The 23,473-nt window shown below is 36.3% G+C and overlaps 1 protein-coding gene across 6 annotated transcripts in view; it reads right to left on the bottom strand.

Annotated features, from left to right (window-relative positions):
- The window catches only part of CDC42SE2 (CDC42 small effector 2), a 115,783-nt gene that overhangs the window by 32,812 nt on the left and 59,498 nt on the right, over window positions 1–23,473 (bottom strand). For all 6 annotated transcript variants that reach the window (XM_038552094.1, XM_038552092.1, XM_038552091.1 and 3 more), the window contains one exon: window positions 640–980. In XM_038552094.1, coding sequence (XP_038408022.1) covers window positions 640–693 — 54 coding nt within the window. In that variant the 5' untranslated portion in view covers window positions 694–980. The remainder of the gene's footprint in view (window positions 1–639; window positions 981–23,473) is intronic.

Here is a 23,473-nt window from a genome sequence, read left to right as displayed (position 1 = left end):
TCTACTTCAATTGAACAATATCGGTAATGGTATCTTCCTCAGATGGTTGCTGAGAGGAAAAAGAAGTGGTAGATCAAAAAGGATGTGAGCAGAGTCTGGCTGCCACATCTTCTACCCACTGACTTTCCAAGGCTGACTCTACTGTTTTACCTCAAAAAGTTGGGTTATCAACCTCCACTATTCCTCTAGAAGCCATCTACTTGGTAGAGGAGCACAACCTGCTCAGTAACATACAATGGCCTCGCACAGCTCTTGACATATAGTATTTACTCAAAAAAAGTGTCTTCTCGGGATCCCTGGGTGGCGCAGCGGTTTGGCGCCTGCCTTTGGCCCAGGGCGCGATCCTGGAGACCCGGGATCGAATCCCACATCGGGCTCCCGGTGCATGGAGCCTGCTTCTCCCTCTGCCTGTGTCTCTGCCTCTCTCTCTCTGTGACTATCATAAATAAATAAAAATTAAAAAAAAAAAAAAAAGTGTTTTCTCTTTTTAAGCAGATTCAGAGTTCCATGGACTACTTTCTGACCCTCCTTAGATCTGCCCTGCAATTACTACTAGGGTCCTGACTTTCAGCTCGAGAGCCAGTGGTATGTTTAATAAGCACCTCCCCCCAATCTGTACACATATTACTTTATACTTACAGGCTGAGGCTGTTCTGCAATACAGCAGTTGAAACACAACCAGAATTCACTCATGCTTATAGTCCACAGTATAAATGAGCACCAGTAAAGTTTTCAAATCTTAGCTCAGGAAGCTTCACAAAGCACGCTCCTTGATAGGCTGAATGTTCAATGATGCCAAAAAAAAAATAATTTTATTACTTCTGTTTTTGTTCTTGGAAGTCAAGTATCTTATACAGTCAATTTAATGAAGAAGTCAAACTGTTTTCCTTTCTCTGTTTCTCGTTCTACAGAGATTCGTTTCCCAACCACCAGGAAGGTATAAAAATTGTTGTCTTGACTCAGGGCGTCTAACAGGCAGTCTAAAAAAAAAAGGGAAAAATAGAAGAAAACAAGTTACTTTACTTATCCTTAGGTGCTTTTATTTTTTTTTTTAGATCTGTGATTAAATTAAAAATATTTCCCCAAAAAGCAAGCATTGGGGAAAAAAATCAAGATTTTAATAAATCGATATCCAACAAAATTTTCTGAACACTTTGAGCAGCAGGTATCAGGAATATAGCAGTGAAATAAGACAGAAATCCTTGACTTCGTAGTGCATCCTATTTTTTAACAATAAAACCCTAAATTATTTTAGTAAGTTAATTTTTTTAAATCACTAACTAAAACACCATGGCTGCCACACAAAAGTCTCAAATTCCAAGAAGATCATTTCATACATTTCAGATCATTTTCATACAGGTTTCTGCACTTGAACTTGTTCTCAAAGGCAATCCCGAAAGTAAATGATACAGCAATCAACCGTTCTTAGATAATTAAGCAGCTGTAATTCATTAGTAACCATAAACAAAACTAGCAACTTTTCCACTGAATTTGAAATTGAACATAAAAGATAGACAGGTTCTAATTTTGGCTTCCTTTTGTGAGTTAAGATATTAGAGTCCTGCCACCACCAGCACCAGAACTACTGTCGGTAAAAAGTTTATTTCCCACCAGTGGCCAACCAAGCTGAGACGTTCAGAATCCATGTTAGGCAATTTTCTGTGGAGCTGGACAAAGAGTGAACCTGTATTTTCTTCCTGGCTGCCAAGTTGTTGACTGTAAGAAAGGCTTTAGCCAAGTGAATTCCAAACTTCATGTAGATGATTGTTCTGAGATAATAATACTGACAAGCACAGACAAGAGAGAAGAGGAAGTCTAGAGGACATAAATCTCTGCTTCCAGTCATCCCTAAGATCAGTTTGAACCTGAGCATAGGTTTTGTGAGGCAGTGTTTCTCTCTCAGTAGCTTGAAGCTGCACTGAAGTGGATTTCTATCACCTGCAGCCTAGTACAATCACCAAGTAAATATGTCCACTAGACCTCTGGAAGTACAGCTTGGAAGCCAAGGAAAAGTCCTAGAATTACCAGCATATTATAAATGAGGCAATGAATCCTAAATTTTTTTTTAATATTTATTTTAGAAAAAAAGTAAGGGAGCAGGGAAAGGGCAAAGGGAGAGGGAGAGAGAGACCCAAGCGGACTCTGTGGGCTCAATCCCACATCCCAAGCCCAAACCAAGAGTCAGGCACTCAACTGACTGAGTCATCCAAGCACCCCTGAATCCTAAATTCTAAAGAAAGCAGCATCATGAAAAGCAAAGAGCGTCTAAGAACTCTAAGTAACAGCATCATTTAACTATGGGTAGAGGAAGAAAAGTCTACAAAGAGTATTTGGGTATTACTAAAAAGAGAGAGGAGGAAAAGCAGTTAATGTGACACTGGAGCCTGTTTCAAGAAGGAAGCTGATAACAGTATTACCTGACACAAGGATACCAAAGACAGAGAATTGTCCATTAGAATACACAGAAGACACTTGGTGGCCCTGGTTTACATCAGTTCCCTTGAAGTAGTACGGGCAGAAATCAGATTAGAATGAGTTAAGAAGTGAGTGAAGGGAGAGCAGAGTCAATAAATGTAGGAAATATTTCCTGGAAGAGCAGATAGGAACTCTTAAAAGACGTGGTAGGGTGGTAGCTTCAGTGAAGAAAAGAGCCATCCTGGAAACAAAAAGATCAAAGACCAAAGATACATTAACAAGATTACTTAGGTATTAACATTTTTGTCCAAGTAATCAAAGATTATCCATACTTATAAATTTCTGGGGATGCCAGGGTGGCTCAGCGGTTGAGCATCTGCCTTCGGCTCAGAATGTGATCCCTGGGGTCTGGGATCGAGTCCCACATCAGGCTCCTTGCATGGAGTCTGCTTCTCCCTCTGCGTGTGTCTCTGCCTCTCTCTCTCTCTGTGTCTCTCATGAATAAATAAATAATCTTAAAAATCAATAAATTTCTGAAAAAGACAACATACATTTATAAGCTATGCAACTATAAATCAGTAAAAGACAGCTACATTATAGGATCATGGACCCCAAACATTAAGTGAAATAACATTCCCCCCTTTTGTGATCTCCAAAGTCATGACTGGAAACCTGGTAAGACATGAATGATAGTAATTTTTATATTTGCATAGATGAAACTCTTCACTAAAGATAAATGCATATATGTTTAATGTCAAAAATGTAGGACTCTGATTCTAGTATCCAGAGGACAAGTCCTCTAACATAACATACTACAGGAAAATGACAGGTTAAGATTTAAGCGTATGTTCAAGGAGGACGATCAGAAGGAAGAAAATTTACATCCTGCCATAGTTAAAATTCAGAACCTGGGAGATTTATTTTCAAGCAGGGATGAACATTCCTATCTCACCCAAACTTCCAAAACAAAGAAGAGGCAATACTGTAATTGACTTTGTCCAGTGAACTAGGTAAATACTGTGAAGATTTAGAAGCTCAAGAGAACATTATGTTCCACTTACTTCCAAGAGGAAGATTCCAAGAGGAAAGGGTTAAATCCACAGTAACAGGAAGGAATATTATTTTAGTGTTGCATTTGAGAAATTTGATTCCACCCTGATCAAAGATCTCAGCCATTAAGAAGTCATTGTGCCAGTTGTAAAACAAGTCATGCAAATGAAAAATATGCAGCATAGGGAATACAGTCAATAACAGAGTAATAACTTTGTGTGGTGACTCATGGTAACACTTCTCTCATGAGAAGCACTTAATAATTGTTGAATCACTATGCTACAAGCCAGAAACTACATCTACTATACTTCAATTACAAATAAAAAAATTTTAGATGATAAAAGAAGTCACTGTGAAATGAAATCTCTTTTAACCAATTCTATGACAACAAATATACCTTTGTTTGAAATAGGAAATTCTTTATGCTCATCGCTATTACAACAGAGACATGGGAAAACTTCACATCTATGGTTTAATTTATTCTATCATCTTTTCTTAACTACATATAAAGCCAGGGAAATTGCCTTTTATTTGGAAGTTATGTTTTCCAGAAACCATTTTCAAATACTAATTTTCGATTGGGAGGGGTTGTAGTTTCTTCTCTTTTTAACTAAGTGTTCTTTCTGTTTAATACTTAAAATTAATGGCATCCTAATACACAATCTATAATACTTTATTACCCTGCATTTTCCCAAATTCAAACCTCCCTTCCATTTAGAGTAAAGCTAATTTAATCCATTAATTTGTGAATTTTAAAATACAGAATTTCCCACTCACATGTACTACTTTGAAAACGACATTCACAAGACTTCTTCCTCCTTCATGTTTAGTTGAAGAATGATTTTTAAAACTGCAATAATTTGTACTTCATTTTTGTAAATAAGACAGACAGGATATATACAGCTTAAGTTATTTCCACCTAGATAATCAATCTGGTGAAATGTACTTTCAAACCAAGCAGATGTTGGTTCTATATTTGTTAAGTAAATATATAAATCTAAAAAGGTTTCAAACATGCCAATACATTTCCATCTTCTTGCTTTTCTAAGCAAACTTCCTTTTCAGAATTATTTTTCAAAAAGCGTATAGACTTAAAACATTTACATATAAACACCTTGAGAGAAATATTAAGTTTATCAAAAAAATTCCCTAGTAATAGATATATTATAGTTACTTTCGTTTCTTGAGCTGACAGTTGCTTAAAACATCTCCATTTTGAAAGTCTTATACTTTTTAAAATCTTAAGACAAGGAAAGGAGTATCACTTTGCAACAACGTAAACAACTAAACTGGCCTGAAACAGAGCTCAGCACATTCCACACATATATAAGGGGTTAGATTGGTCTATAGCACCAGAGAGTATTCACAAATGGATAGATTCACAAGACATAAAATTTTAGAAAAGCTTGAAGTGAACTCCCTGGCCATCTGACTGGCAGAGTCTGAATTACAACTGAATTAAAAGCTCAGTCTCCTGGGTTTTAAAAAGAGTGGTAATAAAAATAATAAAAAGTGTAGTAGTACTCTCCACCATCAGCTTCCTCTCCTCACATTCTGCACTTACATCAAATACTGCAGACATTTGCTTTAACAAATTAAAAATTTATGTTCCAACATTCTACCCATAGAAAAACTGTTTTTTAGGTCAACTTCCAAAGAAACAATACTAAAGCCTTGATTTAAGAAACAGGACAATGAGGCACATCTTTAGCTAAACAGTTTTCTTCTGAAATACTTTAACTCAGTTGAGGTATTGAGCATGCTCAGTTTGTATGGAATGGAATCAGAAGTTTAGAATTTAGACTGAAATATAATACCTATGGCAGTTGTTAGTACTTCACTAATTTCTAGAAATGTTAGCTTGGACAAGTAATATAATGGAATGCTGCACTGCCAATGTCACAGGTCTGAAATGAATGCTAAATTAGATGATGCTAATGAAGACACTGTATAAATTATAAAAAGCCATACTGCTATAAGATTCCTTTGTCATCAGAATAAAAATAACAAATAGCAAAATAAAGTAGCAAAAACAAGTACTGTGATTTATAACAGCTACAAACTTTTAGCAAACAACCTAAAATTCTATAAGGAAAAAAATAAGATTAAAAAATGAATTGTGGGTCAACTAATATTCGATAAAGGAGGAAAGACTATCCATTGGAAGAAAGACAGTCTCTTCAATAAATGGTGCTGGGAAAATTGGACATCCACATGCAGAAGAATGAAACTAGACCACTCTCTTTCACCATACACAAAGATAAACTCAAAATGGATGAAAGATCTAAATGTGAGACAAGATTCCATCAAAATCCTAGAGAAGAACACAGGCAACACCCTTTTTGAACTCGGCCATAGTAACTTCTTGCAAGATACATCCACGAAGGCAAAAGAAACAAAAGCAAAAATGAACTATTGGGACTTCATCAAGATAAGAAGCTTTTGCACAGCAAAGGATACAGTCAACAAAACTCAAAGACAACCTACAGAATGGGAGAAGATATTTGCAAATGACATATCAGATAAAGGGCTAGTTTCCAAGATCTATAAAGAACGTATTAAACTCAACACCAAAGAAACAAACAATCCAATCATGAAATGGGCAAAAGACATGAACAGAAATCTCACAGAGGAAGACATAGACATGGCCAACATGCATATGAGAAAATGCTCTGCATCACTTGCCATCAGGGAAATACAAATCAAAACCACAATGAGATACCACCTCACACCAGTGAGAATGGGGAAAATTAACAAGGCAGGAAACCACAAATGTTGGAGAGGATGCGGAGAAAAGGGAACCCTCTTACACTGTTGGTGGGAATGTGAACTGGTGCAGCCACTCTGGAAAACTGTGTGGAGGTTCCTCAAACAGTTAAAAATATACCTGCCCTACGACCCAGCAATTGCACTGCTGGGGATTTACCCCAAAGATACAGATGCAATGAAACGCCGGGACACCAGCACCCCGATGTTTATAGCAGCAATGGCCACGATAGCCAAACTGTGGAAGGAGCCTCGGTGTCCAACTAAAGATGAGTGGATAAAGAAGATGTGGTTTATGTATACAATGGAATATTACTCAGCTATTAGAAATGACAAATACCCACCATTTGCTTCAACGTGGATGGAACTGGAGGGTATTATGCTGAGTGAAGTAAGTCAGTCGGTGAAGGACAAACATTATATGTTCTCATTCATTTGGGGAATATAAATAATAGTGAAAGGGAATATAAGGGAAGGGAGAAGAAATGTGTGGGAAATATCAGAAAGGGAGACAGAACGTAAAGACTGCTAACTCTGGGAAATGAACTAGGGGTGGTGGAAGGGGAGAAGGGCGGGGGGTGGGAGTGAATGGGTGACGGGCACGGGGGGTTATTCTGTATGTTAGTAAATTGAACACCAATAAAAAATAAATTAAAAAATAAAATAAAATAAAATAAAATAAAATAAAATAAAATAAAATAAAATAAAAAAAAATGAATTGTGGTATAGATATTCATACAAAAGAATACGGTACAAAAGGAAAACTATGGCTTCACGTACTACATTGGATAATTCTGACGTGTTACTGAGGGAAAGCAGCAAAGTACAAAATAATATACATGGAATGATTTTATTTACATGAACTTCAAAAAGGTTAAATTGAACTATTTTGTTTGGAAATATATACACTGGTATAAAAGGAAAGCAAGGAAATTATTATAATAAATGTCAGGAGAGTAGTTACCTGTAAAGTTGAGAGCAGAGACTAAGAACAAGCTTATGCATAAAGTAACTCCTGGAATGCTGCCAGTATTCTACCTCTTGACCTGGGTGATATAGGTTTATAGGTATTTGCTTTCTAATTATTTACTAAATAGTACATTTATGGTCTCTACTATTTTCTATATATTTTTAAATAACAATTTAAATGAAATACAAGTAAAAGAAGCAAATACTAACAACTGCCACTTGATCATAATAGAATGATAAAAACAGGAAAGAGAAATGCAAAACATGGGGATCCCTGGATGGCTCGGCGGTTTAGCACCTGCCTTCAGCCCAGGGTGTGATCCACTTCCCACATCGGGCTCCCTGCGTGGAGCCTACTTCTCCCTCTCTCTCTGTGTCTCTCATGAATAAATAAATAATAAAATATTTTTTAAAAATGCGAAACATAGAATCAAGTAAAAACGAACACCCTTGCTACAGACTTTGAAGGACCTGGTGAACCCAATGGGGTTGGGGTAGAGGTGAGGTCTCAAGTTCTACCAAATTATATGTTAGTCTTTCCTATAGTTTCCTATAAATGTAATCACATGGTATGTACTCTTTTGTGTGTGTGTGTATGTATATACACACACACACACGCACACACACACATATGTATATAATATATACATATCTGGCTTCTTTCATTCAGCGTATTTTTGACATTTATCTGTGTTACCTCTTTTAATTATTTTTTCTAAGTACTTTTCCATCGTAGAGATAGAGTACAATTTGTTTAACCACTCATCTGTTGTTATTACTGCTTTTCCAGCTTTTTGGTTATTAAAAATAAAGCTGTTATGAATTTGTACAAGTGTTTGTGTGAACACCAGTTTTCATCTCTCCAGAGTAAACATTTAGGGATAGAAACGCTGGATCTTACTGTAAGTTTAATTTTTAACTTTGTAAGAAACTGTTCATCAGTCTTCCAAATCCATTGTACCATTCTGCACTTGTGCCAGCAATGTATGAGAATTCCCGCTGTTCCACAATCTACCAACTCTTTGAATTGTCAGTCTTTTCAATGTTGGTCATTCCAGTGGGTATGAAGTAGTATATTGCTGTGGTTTTAATCTCCACTTTGATAACTAATGATGGTCTTTTCTTAAGTTTGTTGGCAATGCACCTATCTTCTTTTGGTACATATCTTGAGATCTTTTGCTCACTTTTTATTTGTCTTATTCAGTTGTGTTCTTCATAGATCTAGATCAAGTTTATTGTCCAAAATATGTACTGTGAATATTTCTCTCTGGGCTTTCTCTTTTTTAAAACAACTTCTTTCAACTAGTTTTTTAATGTGATAAAGTCTGGTTGGTAGATTTTGTCTTTTATAATTTATGCTTTTTGTGGATTGTCAAGGTTCTTTGCATTTCTATATACATTAAATTTAGTTTGTGTCAATGTCTACAAAAAAAGTCTCCTGCATTTCTGAATGGGACTGCATTTATAGTAACAACTACATAATGGAGAATTATATTTTAACAATATTGGAGTATTTTAACCTGTTAACACATGACATACTCAATAATTTGTAGCTTTCAGTGTACAGGCTTTATATGTGTTTTTTCCATCAATTTTTTTTCTTAAAGATTTTATTTATTTGAGAGAGCATATGAGAGAGAGAGCGCAAGCACAAACAGGGGAGAGGGGCAGAAGGAGAGGGACGAAGAATCTCCCTGCTGAGTGGGGAGCACAATGCAGGGCTTGATCCCAGAATCATCACCTGAGCCAAAGGCAGACGCTTAATCCACAGCCACCCAGGCACCCCTCCATCAGGTTTTGTTCTTTAACACTGTTTACACTTTTCATATGAAAGCTTTAAAATCTTATGTAGTCAAATATCAATTTTCATCCTAGATTAGAGGTTTATTTCACTTAATAAGCCATACTGTCTTCCAGGATTATAACCCTATCATTCCATACAGTATTGCTTAGGTTTACTTTTATAAATTGACTTGGACATTAATCATTGATATTTTATGTTTCATGGTAGTATTTTGACAGCCTACTCAGGCTTTTCCCCCCTCACATCTTCCTTTTTCTCTCTTAATTAAAACTCAAGTATTTAACACCAAACACATACTTATCATTATGTTTAGGGAGATAACAGAATTTTTTTTTTTTTTTGGCTCAATAGTGCAAGAGTTTGCAATACCAACATAGAGGAAAGTAATGTTCATAAACACCATTCTTTCAAGCTCTACTCCCCACACTTCTCCCCCTTGTATGAGAATGATTGCCATGTTTATCCTTCCCTCTCCTTAATAAAGTTTTTCCCTTTTCCCTTCCTGCTACTTTTCTTCTTTCTGCTTTTCATTTTCTCTCTTCCCCTTTTTCTTTCTCCCATTTCCATTGTACTATTCCCTCTCTTTAAACACTTCTTTAGTGGCCCAGATTAGGAGTAACAATTATGTGATACATAACTTCTCAATATATTAGGTTATGGACTTAAGTCTCTATTAACATTCTGAACTTTTCTCCTGAGTCCAGTCAGTCATTTACATACACTTGCAAATGAACATCTCATTTAATCTCTTATTTACCTGAAACCCAATATCTGAAAAATAAAATTCACTGCTCTTTCCCCTATATCTATTTTCATGTTACCTTTCTTGGTAGGTGGTACCACCACACAGTTTACCAAAGAACATACTTTTGATTTCTATCCTATCAGCAGTTCTCTGAATAAAACAATATTTATACAATGCTTTCTTACATTTAAACAAATCTTTACTGTTATTCAAAATAATTAAAGCACATAGCTTTTTAAAATTCAAGAAATAAAAAACTATCAAAAATGGCAAATCTCAAAAAAAAAAAAAAAGACAAATCTCTAATCTATCCCTCCTTCATCTGTTGGTGGCCATCATTTTTAACATACTAACATGTTTCTTCTGATACTTTTAATTATAAATAAGATACTTACTGCTACTTCTTAAATAGTCAAATTGTAGATAATTTAATCTGACTTTCTGTTAAAATAGATTAGGATAGGTCTAGGTCTTTTTTTTTTTTCTTCTTTTTTTTTCCACATCACCCCTTACCCTTCAACTCTGTCACTGTCACCATCATCACTAGATAATTTTTTGTTGGATCATATTCAATGTTTCTATTATTATAATTGCTACTGCTGAAACAAGTAACTTCTTAGAATCAGCTATCCTTTTCTTTTTTAAAAGATTTATTTATTTATTCATGAGAGACACAGAGAGAAACAGGGGCAGAGACATAGGCAGAGGGAGAAGCAGGCTCCCCGCAGGGAGCCTGATGTGGGACTCAATTCTGGATCCTGGCATCACACCCTAAGCTGAAGACAGAGGCTCAACAACTGAGCCACCCAGGCGTCCCAGCTATCCCTTTTTGAATCATCTTTCGCTTTCCCTGAGTTTATTAAGTGCTGAGCTTTTTTATTTGCTTAGTTTCTCTATGTACCTGTATCAGAACTGTAAAATAGGGATCCCTGGGTGGCGCAGCGGTTTGGCGCCTGCCTTTGGCCCAGGGAGCGATCCTGGAGACCCGGGATCGAGTCCCACGTCGGGCTCCCGGTGCATGGAGCCTGCTTCTCCCTCTGCCTGTGTCTCTGCCTCTCTCTCTCTCTCTCTGTGTGACTATCATAAATTTAAAAAAAAAAAAAAAAAGGAACTGTAAAATACTTTAGAGTTGTAAAAGACCTGTAATTTACAAATACCTAATCATGTGTGGAGATGTGCTGATTCTTTGTGTTTTTTTGTTTGTTTTTGCTTTCGGTTTCTTCACAAAACCTGGCCTCTTGCTTCAAGTCTGACTAGGGGCTCTTTAGGCATGTCCCCTCAGTTCCTTTCCTATTTCTAGTAATTATGTATTCCTTTTTCTTCGTCCTCCTCAGCTTATTTTGTAAAATCACATACTCCAGTGGCTTTCTGTAGGTGAAAATACTTGATTCACTTACACCTTCCAAGTCCAGTAGCTTCTTAAGAGATAGTACATAGGAAAGAAAATGTTTTAAATCTTTTCATTTAACATTTGACAGACTACAGAGTATCAAGTTAAAAATCTTTTCCTTAGGATTTTAGAGGCACTGTTTCAGTCTTCTTCCTTCCAGAGTTGCTGCTGAGAAGTCTGGTGACATTCTAATTTGCTTTTTAGGTAAAAAATTTTCCCTTCTCTCAAAGGTTTAAAGATTTTCTCTTTACTCAAAATTCTCAAATTTCACAGAGTCAGAACTTGGTTTCCTCCTTTTTCACTCAATGTGCCAGAGAGCGAATGAGTGAGCTCCTTCAAAAAGGAAAATGTTGTTCTTTAGTTCAGAAAAATGATAAGTACCTATACCATAGGACAGTTTTGTGAATTGGACAAAATACTTAACACTTGGCACATGTAAATACAGAATGATGATGATAATCAATGGTTATGACATTTACCAATTTGATAACCACGGTTTCTTGTTTTTCAAACCTTCCTTTAAAGATGAACTTCCATCTTCATAAAGTACATTAAAAGTTTTTTCAATTCATGCTTTTAATGATTATCTGCAAGTGGTAAGTGATGTTTGCATTTGTTTCTCTAAAACAGTGAGGGTTTTTAAATTTCAATTTTGAAACAATTTATAAAAGATTAGTAAAACAGAAATCTCCCATCTAACCTTTGTTCAGACACATTAACACAATTTCTTTTTTTTTTTTTTTCACAATTTCTATATTGTGCCCTTATTGTGCATGACAGTTTAACAGCTAAGTATGAAATTCTCGGTTGACAGTCTTTTGCAGGACTTTTCCTTCAGTCCTTTGCAGATATTGTTCTGACCTTTCTTGTTGCTAATGGGAAGCTCACAATTGATCTTTTGGTCCTTTGAGTGTAAACTTTTGTTTTTTCCTATGGATGCTTTGAAGATTGTCTTTCCATTTGGCTCCAATTTCATAGAATCTCTAGCTTAGATTCATTTCTACTTATTTAGGATTCTTTCACCTGTTTGTCAACTGCTATTTAATTTTCATTATCAATATTTTCACCCAACTATTGACTTAATTCTATAATCAAAATTTGCATTTTAACAAATTCTATGTGGTTCTTTTGCAAATTCACCTACTTCAGTCTCTTAATCTTTTAAACTTAGACATTTAGCTAGACTCAATTTACATGGTTTTCTTGATTATTCTGTTAAATCAATTCCTATCTTCTAATTAGCTTTCTTGTGTTGTCTGCTAACTCTCCTTCATGTTGGACTACTTCCTTGTAATTATATTATGAGCTCATCTTCACTGGGAAGTTGTTTTTCCTGTGAAAATCTAGTGCTCCTTGGTTGAGGAAGAAGCCCTCCAAAGAGTTGCATTTCCTAATACTTAGATACCCACACAAAGTGAAGTTCACAAAATCAAGTTTTAATTCCTTCATTTGGAATTCTCATACCACATGGATGCTACACATTTATACTGCACATTTCTGTGGAGGTGCAAGCTTCAAAGACAGTATGATACAGTGGTTGAGAACTTAGACCCTGAAACTAGACAGCTTAGTAAATTCAATCCTGGATTCTTCCATCTACAAGCTAAATGATCTTGGGGAAGTTAGTTAACCTCTGTGTGTTTCAGTTTTCTGTTCTATAAAATGGAGTTTACAATTTTAACTATCTCCAAGATTAATGTGACGGTTAGATAAGTAAAAGTTAAGTTGCTAAGTACAGAGGGTGGCAAACAATAGTTTAAACAAATAAATACATGGTATTGTTTTTACTCTGTTACCATTATCACCATCATTATTACATCATTATTTTTCTTTCCACCCAGAGAAATGAGCAGAGATAAACTTTCTTGATGATTACCAAAGCAGGTAGACAAGAATTTTTCTAGTCTCCCTTCTTAGATGGAGTAGCTCACATACAAAAACACACAAGTCTATTTATTATCATTTATGTTTAACAGGGAAAGTGAACAGGACCAGTATTATGGTAAAGAAAAACAAAAGTTACTTATGCCAATTAAATTAATCCCTTTGACAGCAATGACATATTTTCCACAAAAGCTAATTTAAATGTATACATTATTTGTATGACTATGCCACACAGGGTTAATAATATAAAGGATATTCAGTATGTATTTTTTTTTAAAGATTTTATTTATTCATGAAAGACACAGAGAGAGGCAGAGACATAGGCAGAGGGAGGAGCAGGCTACTCTCAAGGAGCCTGATGTGGGACTCGATCCCTGAACTCCAGGCCCAGGCCCTGAGCTGAAAGCAGAGCTTAACTGCATCCAGGTATTCCTCAGTATGTATTTTAAATAAGCGATTCTAACTTACTTCATCTATCGGTTATTAATTATTTAAAAACACATTCATATAGTAAATTGTATTTAGTCAGGTCTTCTCTTCTTGGTATAAAAGGTCTCGCTAGGTATGAGGGTTTTTTTTTTTTTTTTAAAGTTTTATTTATTCATGAGAGACACAGAGAGAGAGAGAGAGAGAGAGGCAGAGACACAGGCAGAGGGAGAAGCAGGCTCCATGCAAGGAGCCTGATGTGGGACTCAATCCCGGACCCCAGAGATCACATACTGAGCCAAAGGCAGACACTCAACCACTGAGCCAACCAGGCATCCTGGTATGAGAGATTTAAACTCTCAGAAGGGAATGCTTGTTTATTACCTAGTTACTGCCTCAACTGGCTGCCAAATCTGTTTTGCAAAATCAGGGCTGAGGGAAGGTAATTAAAAGGCTTGAAGAATGAAAAGTATGTGCAATTCTAGCTTCTTAGGCATGGAGTCTCCTATCAATTCCCTGAGGAGGTCAAAGTCAAATGAGCGCAAACTGCAGTCATTTATCTGGGTGTAGAACTAGGTAAGGCAGAGAGACCAGTCTTTAATATTGTGTTCCAAATACATCCCAGATAGAAAAGATCACTGTGATTTACATTTGATTCCTACTTGCTTTGTGATAATTGCCTGAGGACTTTTCGTTAATTGGTATTCTCCCTAAATAAATGAGATACTCAGCTATCAATGGTCCTTTGGCTGAGACAAACTTTCACAAGATTTGCTATGACGAGAACTCTGTCACACTCATTACCTGTTTTAAATATCTCCACCCCAACATCATCATAAAAATTAACATTGAATTGTATTATCAAAGTGACTAACACCTTATCTAGCACATGGTAAATAAGGACTGACTCATGTTATTAGGTTATCAAATTTCCTCTCGTCAAACATCAAACAATATCAACAAAAGGTCTAGCACGAGACACCGTACGTCCTCTAAGTTTAAAATGGTTCAAAGATTTTCTTGTTAGACCAATAATATCTACCAAAATTTTTTTTCTAAGAATTACATATGTACATAGTATCTTTTTAGTTCCAGATGGAAGTTATGAGCACAAACAAGAAAGCTATATATACATCACAACTTACTTACATATTTTACATCATTAATAAGTTAAAGATGAATGACAACACCTGCAAAAAATGTATGCCCACTGCTAAAGACTAACCAGACTACAATTTATTTACAGTTCTCAAACTAATCATTAATTATTATTTTTCAACAGTTGCTTAGGACTTCATACACTTGTCACTAAGGTGGAATAGGTTTTCCTATTCTTAGCGTAGACAGGGAGGAGAAAAGAAACTAGTGTAGAAAAAATATGCCTTTCATGATGTTATACAGAGGTGGAGGTGGAAAAACCTAAAAGATTGCAAAAAATACACCATTAGTTTTATTACAAATCAAAACAATCAAGACATATCAAGTTTATTATAAATAAAAACCATAGGAATCCTTACAAAATAATGTGTAACTGAACTATTAGTAACTAAGAAGATAAAATTGGGGCAGCCCCGGTGGCGCAGAGGTTTGGCGCCGCCTGCAGCCTGGGGTGTGATCCAGGAGACCGGGGATCGAGTCCCACATTGGGCTCCCTGCATGGAGCCTGCTTCTCCCTCTGCCTGTGTCTCTGCCCCTCTCTCTCTCTATAAATAAATAAATAAAATCTTAAAAAAAAAAAACCTGCAAGATGTATGACCTTGGTCAAATAATACAGTTAAAAAAAAATAAGATAAAATTTACAGAAAAAGTTGATTTTGGGGGCACCTAAGGGCTCAGTGGTTGAGGTCCGCCTTTGGCTCAGGACATGATCCCAGGATTCTGGGATCAAGTCCTGCACCAGGCTCCCCACAAGGAACCTACTTCTCCCTCTATGTCTCTGCCTCTGTGTGTGTGTGTGTGTGTGTGTGTGTCTCATGAATAAATAAAATCTTAAAAAAAAAAAAAGGAAAAGCTGATTTTTCTCACCCTTACCAAAGAGACTGTTTTTAATCTACAGATATGCAGAACTATTTCCACAGTCAGCCACATTGTAGGCCAACCATATATACCAGGGCACCTACAGCAGTCATGATTGGGCCTCTTAGCCAGATAAGCCGCAGGCCAGCCTTGTTCACCACCATGCATGCAGCACTTAGTGGCTAGACCTCAAGAGATAGACCAGGGCAAAGTCCTGAACATCAGCAAGTCCACACCAATCATAACCCATCCACAACAGGAGAGTAAATGCAAACCATACAGGAAACATTCCTGGAGCACATGCCTCAGGTGACCAGGGGGAATTTGTGCTACAGGGACCCACAGGCACCTTCTGCATGAAGACACTCCTAAGGATCAGGAGATGTAACTGACTACCTAATTAACAGAAACAAGCGGAGACTAAAGCAAATGAGGAGGCAGGGGGTGTATGTTCCAAATGAAAGAATAAGACAAAATCTCAGAAAATGAATAAAATGAAACAGAAATAAGCAATCAATTGGATAAAGAGTTGAAAGTAACTAACCAAAGATGCTTACCAAACTCAAGAAAAGAATGAACACAGTAAAAAGCCATAGAAAAATACTTGGAAAAAAAAATTAAAGCTGAAGAATACAGTAAGTAAAATGTAAAATACACTAGAGAAATGAAAAGCAGATTGAATGATGTAGAATCGATCATCAATCTGGAAGACAGGAGAATGCTAACACCCAATGAAAATAACAAAAAGAGAGGGGCATCTGGGTAGCTCAGTCCCTTAGGCATCGGTCTTTGGCTCAGGTTATTATCCCAGGGTCCTGGATTAGAGCCCTGAGTCGGGCTCCCTCCTCAGCAGGGAGGTCAGCTTCTTCCTCTCCCTCTGCTTCACCTCTTGCCCCCAACCCCGGCTCTGGCATTCTAAGACAAAAAAAAAAAAAAAAAAAAAACAGTGAAAAGAGAAAAAAAAGTAATCCCCAAACCGAAGATACCTTAAGGCACCACTAGGACATCAAGTATACTAATGTTCACATTATAGGGGTCCAAAAAGGAACAAAGAGAAAAGGACAGAAAACCTATTTGAAGAAAAAAGGTGAAAACTTCCCTAACCTGACGAAGAAAACGGATATCCAAGTCTGAGAAGCAGACAAGTCCCAAAGAAACCCACTCCAAGACACACCATAATCAAAGTCTGAGTAGTTAGAGAATCTTAAAAGCAGGGCCCCTGGGTGGATCAGTTGGTTATGTGTCTGCCTTTGGCTTGGGACATGCCAGGGTCCTGGGATCGAGCCCTGCACTGGGCTCCCTGCTCAGCAAAGAGCCTGCTTCTCCATCTCCCTCTGCTGTTCCCCCTGCTTGTGCATCCTCTCTCTCTCTTTCTGTCAAATAAACAAAATTTTAAAAAAATCAAAAAAATCAAAAAAGCAGCAAGAGGGAAAAAAAATAGTAACATACAAGGGAAGTCCCATAAGACTGTAAATTGATTTTCAGCAGAAACTTTGAGAGCCAGGCAAGAAAAGCAGAATATATTTAAAGTGTTGAAAGGAAAAAACTTAAAATCAAAAATACACTGCACAGCAAAGTTAACACTTAGAACGGTGGGAGAGATAAGTAGTCTTCCAGGCAAGCAAAATCTAAAGAAGTTCAGCACTCCCAGGGATGCCTGGGTGGCTCAGCAGTTGAACACCTGCCTTCAGCTGAGGGCATGATCCCAAGGTCTGGGACTGAATTCCACATTGGGCTCCCCACGGGAAGCCAGCTTCTCTCTCTGCCTATGTCTCTGCCTCTCTCTGTCTCTCATGAATAAATAAATAAAATAAAATAAATAAAATCTTAAAAAAAAAAAGTTCAGCACTCCCAAACTAGCCTTACAAAAAAGTCTTAGAGGGACTTCTTAAAGAGAAAAGACTACAACTTCAAATAAGAAAACTACGAAATAAAATCCCACTGGTATGGGATGCCTGGGTGGCTCAGCAGTTGAGTGGCTGCCTTTGGCTCAGGGCATGATCCCAGTCCTGGGATCAGTCCCACATCAGGCTCCACGCAAGGAGCCTGCTTCTCCCTCTATGTCTTTGCCTCTCTGTGTCTCTCATGAATAAATAAAATCTTTTAAAAAATCCCACTGGTAGGGATCCCTGGGTGGCGCAGCGGTTTGGCCCAGGGCGTGATCCTGGAGACCCGGGATCGAATCCCACATCAGGCTCCTGGTGCATGGAGCCTGCTTCTCCCTCTGCCTGTGTCTCTGCCTCTGTGTGTGTGTGTGTGTGTGTGTGTGTGTGTGTGTGTGTGTGAGACTATCATAAATAAATAAAAATTAAAAAAAAAATCCCACTGGTAAAAGCAAACATATGTAAGTATGCCTCAAAAATATTTTGAGTTGTTTCTGACCACCATCATAAAGCAAAGGAAAAAATGGAAAAAACACATGGAGTTTAAACAACATGCTACAAAACCACCAAAGGGTCAAGAAAATAAATCAAAGAGGAAATAAAAAACTACATGGAGACAGGTGAAAATGAACACAATGATACAAAATCTTTGCAACACAATGAAAACAGCTCTAATAAGGTAATTTATAGCAATACAGGCCTACCTCAAGAAAAATCTCAATCTAACCTTACCCTAAGGCAACTAGAAAAAGAGCAAAACAGAAGGTTAGTAGAAGGAAGTAATAAATATTAGAGCAAAAGTAAATGAAATTGATACTAAGAAACAATAGGCAAGATCAACAAAACTAAGAGCTTGTTCCATGAAAAGATAAACAAAACTAATAAACCTGTAGCCAGACTCATCAAGAAAAGCAGAGGGAACTCAAAGTCAGAAGGAGAAATTACAATCTATATCACACAAATACAGAGGATCATAAGACACTACTATGAACAATTAAATGCCAACAAATGGACCACCAAGAAGAAATGGACAAATTCCTAGAAACATACACTCTTCCAAGACTGACTCAACAAGGGACACATAGGTGGCTCAGTTAGGCATCAGACTCTTGATTTCAAATCATGATCTCAGTTTCCTGAGATCAAGCCCAGCATCGGGCTCTGTGCTTATTAGCAGTCTGCTTGAGGATTTTCTCCCCCTGGCCTCCTATTACTGGTACTCATGTATACATGCACTCTCTAAAATAAATAAATCTGAAAAAAAATTTACAAAAAAGGACTGATTCAAGGACAAAATCTGAACAGACCAATTACTATTAAGAAAATTGAATCAGTAATTAAGTAATTCCCAACAAACAAAGGTCCAGGACCAGAAAGCTTCAAAGTTGAATTTTATGGAACAGTTCAAGAAGAGTTAGTTACCTATCCTTCTCAAACTTTTTCAAAAAAAATGAAAAAGGGACAATACTCCAAAACTCACTGTATAAGGCCAGCTCTGACACCAAAACAAGACAAAAACACCCAAGAACAAAATTACAGCCCAATATTCCTGATGAATACTGAAGTAAAAATCCTCAACAAAACATTAGTGAACTCAATTCTATGATACACTGGAAGAATCGCATAGTGATCAAGTGGGATTATTCCAGGGATGCAAGATGGTTCAATATCCTCAAATCCATCAACATAATAAACCACACAAACAAAAGGGATAAGAATCACGTTATCTCAAGAAATACAGAAAAAAACCTGATAAAATTCAACCACCATTTATGATAAAAACTGTCAACAAAATGGGTACAGAACAATCATACCTGAGCTTAATAAAGGCCGTATATGACAAACGCACAATTAACATCATACTCAAAAAAATAATAAATAAATAAAAAATAAATAAATAAATAAAAATCATACTCAAGGGTAAAAAGCTGAAAACTTTTCTCTAAAATCAGAAACAAGACAAGGGTGTCCATTCTCACTGCTTTTATTTAACACAGTATTGGAAATCATAGCCATAGTAATCAGATGAGAAATAAATAAATAAATAATAAAATAAAATAAATAAAATAAAATATATCCAAATAAAAAAGAGTTAAATTGTCACTATTGGCACGACATATTATATACAGAAAACTATAGATTCTACACAAAAAACTATTAGAAATAAATTCAAAAAGTTGCAGATACAAAATTAATGTACACAAATCTGTTGCATTTCTATACCCTAATAATGAACTTTGAGAAAGAGAAATTTAGAAAACAATCCCATTCATAATCACATCAAAAAGAATATCTAGGAATAAACTTAACCAATGAGGTTAAAAGACCTGTACTCTGAAAACTGTAAGACGAAGATATAAATAGAAAGCTATTCTGTGCTCATGGGTGGCATAAATTAATATTGTTAAAATGTTCATCCTACCCAAAGAAAGATATAGATTCAATGCAATCCATATGAAAATACCAATGGCATTTTACAAAGAACTAGAACAAAGAATCCTGAAATTTGTATGAAATGACAGAAGAATACAAATAGCCAAAGCACTCTGGAGAAAGAACAAAGTTGAATATATCATGATCCCTCATTTCACTATACTACAAAGCTATAGAAATCAAAACAGTACAGTACTAACACAAAAGGACACAGAGATCAATGGAAGAGAATAGAGTTCTGCAATAAACCCACACAGATACAGTAAATTAATTTTCAACAATGAAGGCAAGAACATCAACGGGAAAAACATAGTCTATTGAATAAATGGTGTTGGGGAAATGGACAATTACAAATAAAACGACTGAAAGTGGACCATTTTTATTTATTTATTTATTTATTTACTTATTTATTTATTTATTTATTTATTTATTTATTTATTTAAATTTTTTTACTGAGTAATCTCCACATCCAACGCAGGGGTCAAACTCACAACCCTGAGATCAAGATCAAGAGCCACATGCTCTACTGACTGAGCCAGCCAGTCATCCTGTAAGTGGACCACTTTCTTACATCATATGCAAAAATAATCTCAAAATGAACGACTTAAAATTACAAAAAATCCTTGGTAAATCAGACTGAAAAAAAAAAACAATCCACATGACTTCACTTTTATGTAGAATCTAAAAAAAAAACAAAGGAATGAATAAAGTTACAAAACAAAAATAAGGGATACCTGGGTGGCGCAGCGGTTTAGCGCCTGCCTTTGGCCCAGGGCGCGATCCTGGAGACCCAGGATCGAATCCCACGTCGGGGTCCAGGTGCGTGGAGCCTGCTTCTCCCTCTGCCTGTGTCTCTGCCTCTCTCTCTCTCTCTCTGTGACTATCATAAATAAATAAAAATTAAACAAAACAAAAATAAACTCAAATATACTTAAGAATCTGGTGCTTGCTAGAGGGTAGGAATAGAGAAATAGGTAAAATAAGGGAAGGAGATTAAAAGGTACAAACTATAGGTATACAAAGTACAGCACAAAGGAATATAGTTACTAATATGTAGCAACTCTGTGACACATAGTAGCTAAATGTATTGCTGTGATCACTTCTAAATATATATAACATGCTGGATCACTCTGTCATACATAAGAAACTAATACAATAATGGTGTGTTCACTCCACTTCAATTAAAAGAAATCTCAGCATATATTTTTGAACCAGGATTTCACTCTACAGGTGTGTATGTATGTATATGCATGTATTTTGACAGATACTATTTTTTTTATTTTGTATACCATAATTTCAGAAAATAAACAAAAAAAGTACAATATGCATCCAAACCCCTTCACAGATATTATTGAGCAATAACCATGTATGAAGTCTCAGCAATATAGCAATTATCAACAGAGTAATTGAAATAGATTTGAACACTTTTTAAGATTTTATTTATTTATTCAAGGGAGACAGAGAGAGAGAGAGAGAGAGAGAGAGGCAGAGACACAGGCAGAGGGAGAAGCAATCTCCATGTGGGGAGCCAGATGTGGGACTCGATCCTAGGTCTCCAGGATCAGGCCCTGGGCTGAAGGCGGCGCTAAACCACTGAGCCACCCGGGCTGCCCAGATTTGAACACTTTGAAAATGTATTATTAACTAGGTTAAATATAAATATGTAGTATGCACAAAACTATAGAGTCACCCTCTATTTTATTTGTCTACTGAAGATGCAATTCACTTCGGGGTCCCATTCAGTCAAATCTCCCCACCACACCACCAAAACCCTCTAGATCTGGTAGTGAATTAAAATCTTAAGGAAATTATCTCTTTAGAATATTATTTCTTATGTCTAACAAATATTAAGTATTCATCTCCTGTAAGTATTACTACTTATTTAGAGTTTAAAAAATAAACCCTGATCAGAAGTTGCCTGATGTAGTAGCTAACAACAGGAAAACTTAATTAAGAGCAATTTAGTGGTGCTGGATGGCTATCTGAACTGAGACTCAACTCCTCCCACTCCTTAAAATCACCTGGACTGACACAAACTAATACCTGGCTGTTGGTCTTTCCCACTACATATTATTAATTCAGCATATAATAGTCCTCCACCCCCACCTGTAGGGGATCATTACCTTACTAAACAAAATAAAGAGGCATCTGGAACAGAAGACTACTGTAAAATAAAGACAAACATTCAACAACTTACACTATCTGAAACAGAATGCCCAGACTGGACAACCCAGGAGTGCACACTGAGTGACTGTAGAATTGAATGAAGAAAAGCTCATTAAAATTGGATTTGGGACACCAGAGGCGGAAGCTCTCTTATCCTATTATTCATAGTCACTTGCATTCCCACTTGAGCAGAAAGAATTTCACCCTGCCTAGCAACAAGCTCAGCCAATAAGAAAATATACCCCAACCAGTAAGAAGCCATCAGCACCCTCAACTCTAGCTTTCTTCCAATGCACTTTCCTTCAGAGCAGCCCCTCCCAGCTTTCTCCTTTTCTCAATAAAGTAATGTTCCTCTCTTCTCATCTCCATCTTTTTGCCTATGGTTTGCCATAGCTCGCATATTCCATTAACCTTGAATAAACTCATTTTGCTGATAAAATCACAAGCTGTTGGGGATCCCTGGGTGGCTCAGCGGTTTGGTGCCTGCCTTTGGCCCAGGGTGTGATCCTGGGGTCCTGGGATTGAGTCCCGCATCGGGCTCCCTGAGTGGAACCTGATTCTGCCTGTGTCTCTGCCTCTTTCTGTCTCTCATAAGACAGAATAAGACAAGAATAAATAAAATCTTAAAAAAAAAAAAATCACGAGCTGTTTTACTTTTAAAGCCGACAGGAGCTAACAGTACCATATTGGGGTATTAGTACTATAAAGTTACAATAAGAAACCATAAAAAGAATGAAGTGAAAATAATTATTAAAAAAAAAAAAGACATCCAGATAAGAAGTTTCAGAAAGAGGGAAAAAGTAAAAACATTTCAAGATAAAAACATGTCAAGAAATGATGGGAATAAATTTTCCCAGAATTAATGATAAAAGAAGTCAACATTTAAAAGCCAAAAGAGCCAAATAAGACTTAAAAGAAAAAACTCATTCCAAAAAAAAAATTCCGATTATGTAAATTGGTAGGACATTTAGAAAATATCAAAAATTTTTAGAGGTAGTTTGTTAGAATGACTTCTGAAAAATCAAAAGTAACGGACAGTAATCCAGAAAAAGAAGCAACAAAAATATTTTACTGGAATACTTATGAAAGGAGGGAAAACCCCAGACACAAACTAATATCAATAATAATGAAATTATGGTTTAATGACAGATTCTACAGCCACTGTCAAAGTGTTGAAAGAAAAGAATATTTTTCCAAATTTTGTTTGAGGGAACTTAGAGTTCAACAACTGCAAGAAATTCACAACTACTGTGAGCATTTATTTCTTAAATTATTAAAAATTAAAATCTTGTTTTTAAAAATCCAACAAACTTGGTACATTGTGTTGTCAATATTTTACCAAGAATGGGCCAGCAACAATTACTTATTTTAGATATAATGCACAGAAATATTAGTTTCCCAGAATCCATATTTTTATACTAAAGAACAATATAATGCAGCTACTCTTATTGAGTAAGCAACTGATGATAGCTTTTTGATTAAATAACAAAATATAGTATGTAAAATTTCAACATCCACCATGCCAA

This window comes from Canis lupus, chromosome 11, assembly GCF_011100685.1.
Source record: "Canis lupus familiaris isolate Mischka breed German Shepherd chromosome 11, alternate assembly UU_Cfam_GSD_1.0, whole genome shotgun sequence".
Lineage (NCBI taxonomy): Eukaryota > Metazoa > Chordata > Mammalia > Carnivora > Canidae > Canis > Canis lupus.
Note: the sequence above shows the minus strand (reverse complement) of the source record. Positions and strands in the feature narration are given on the sequence as shown.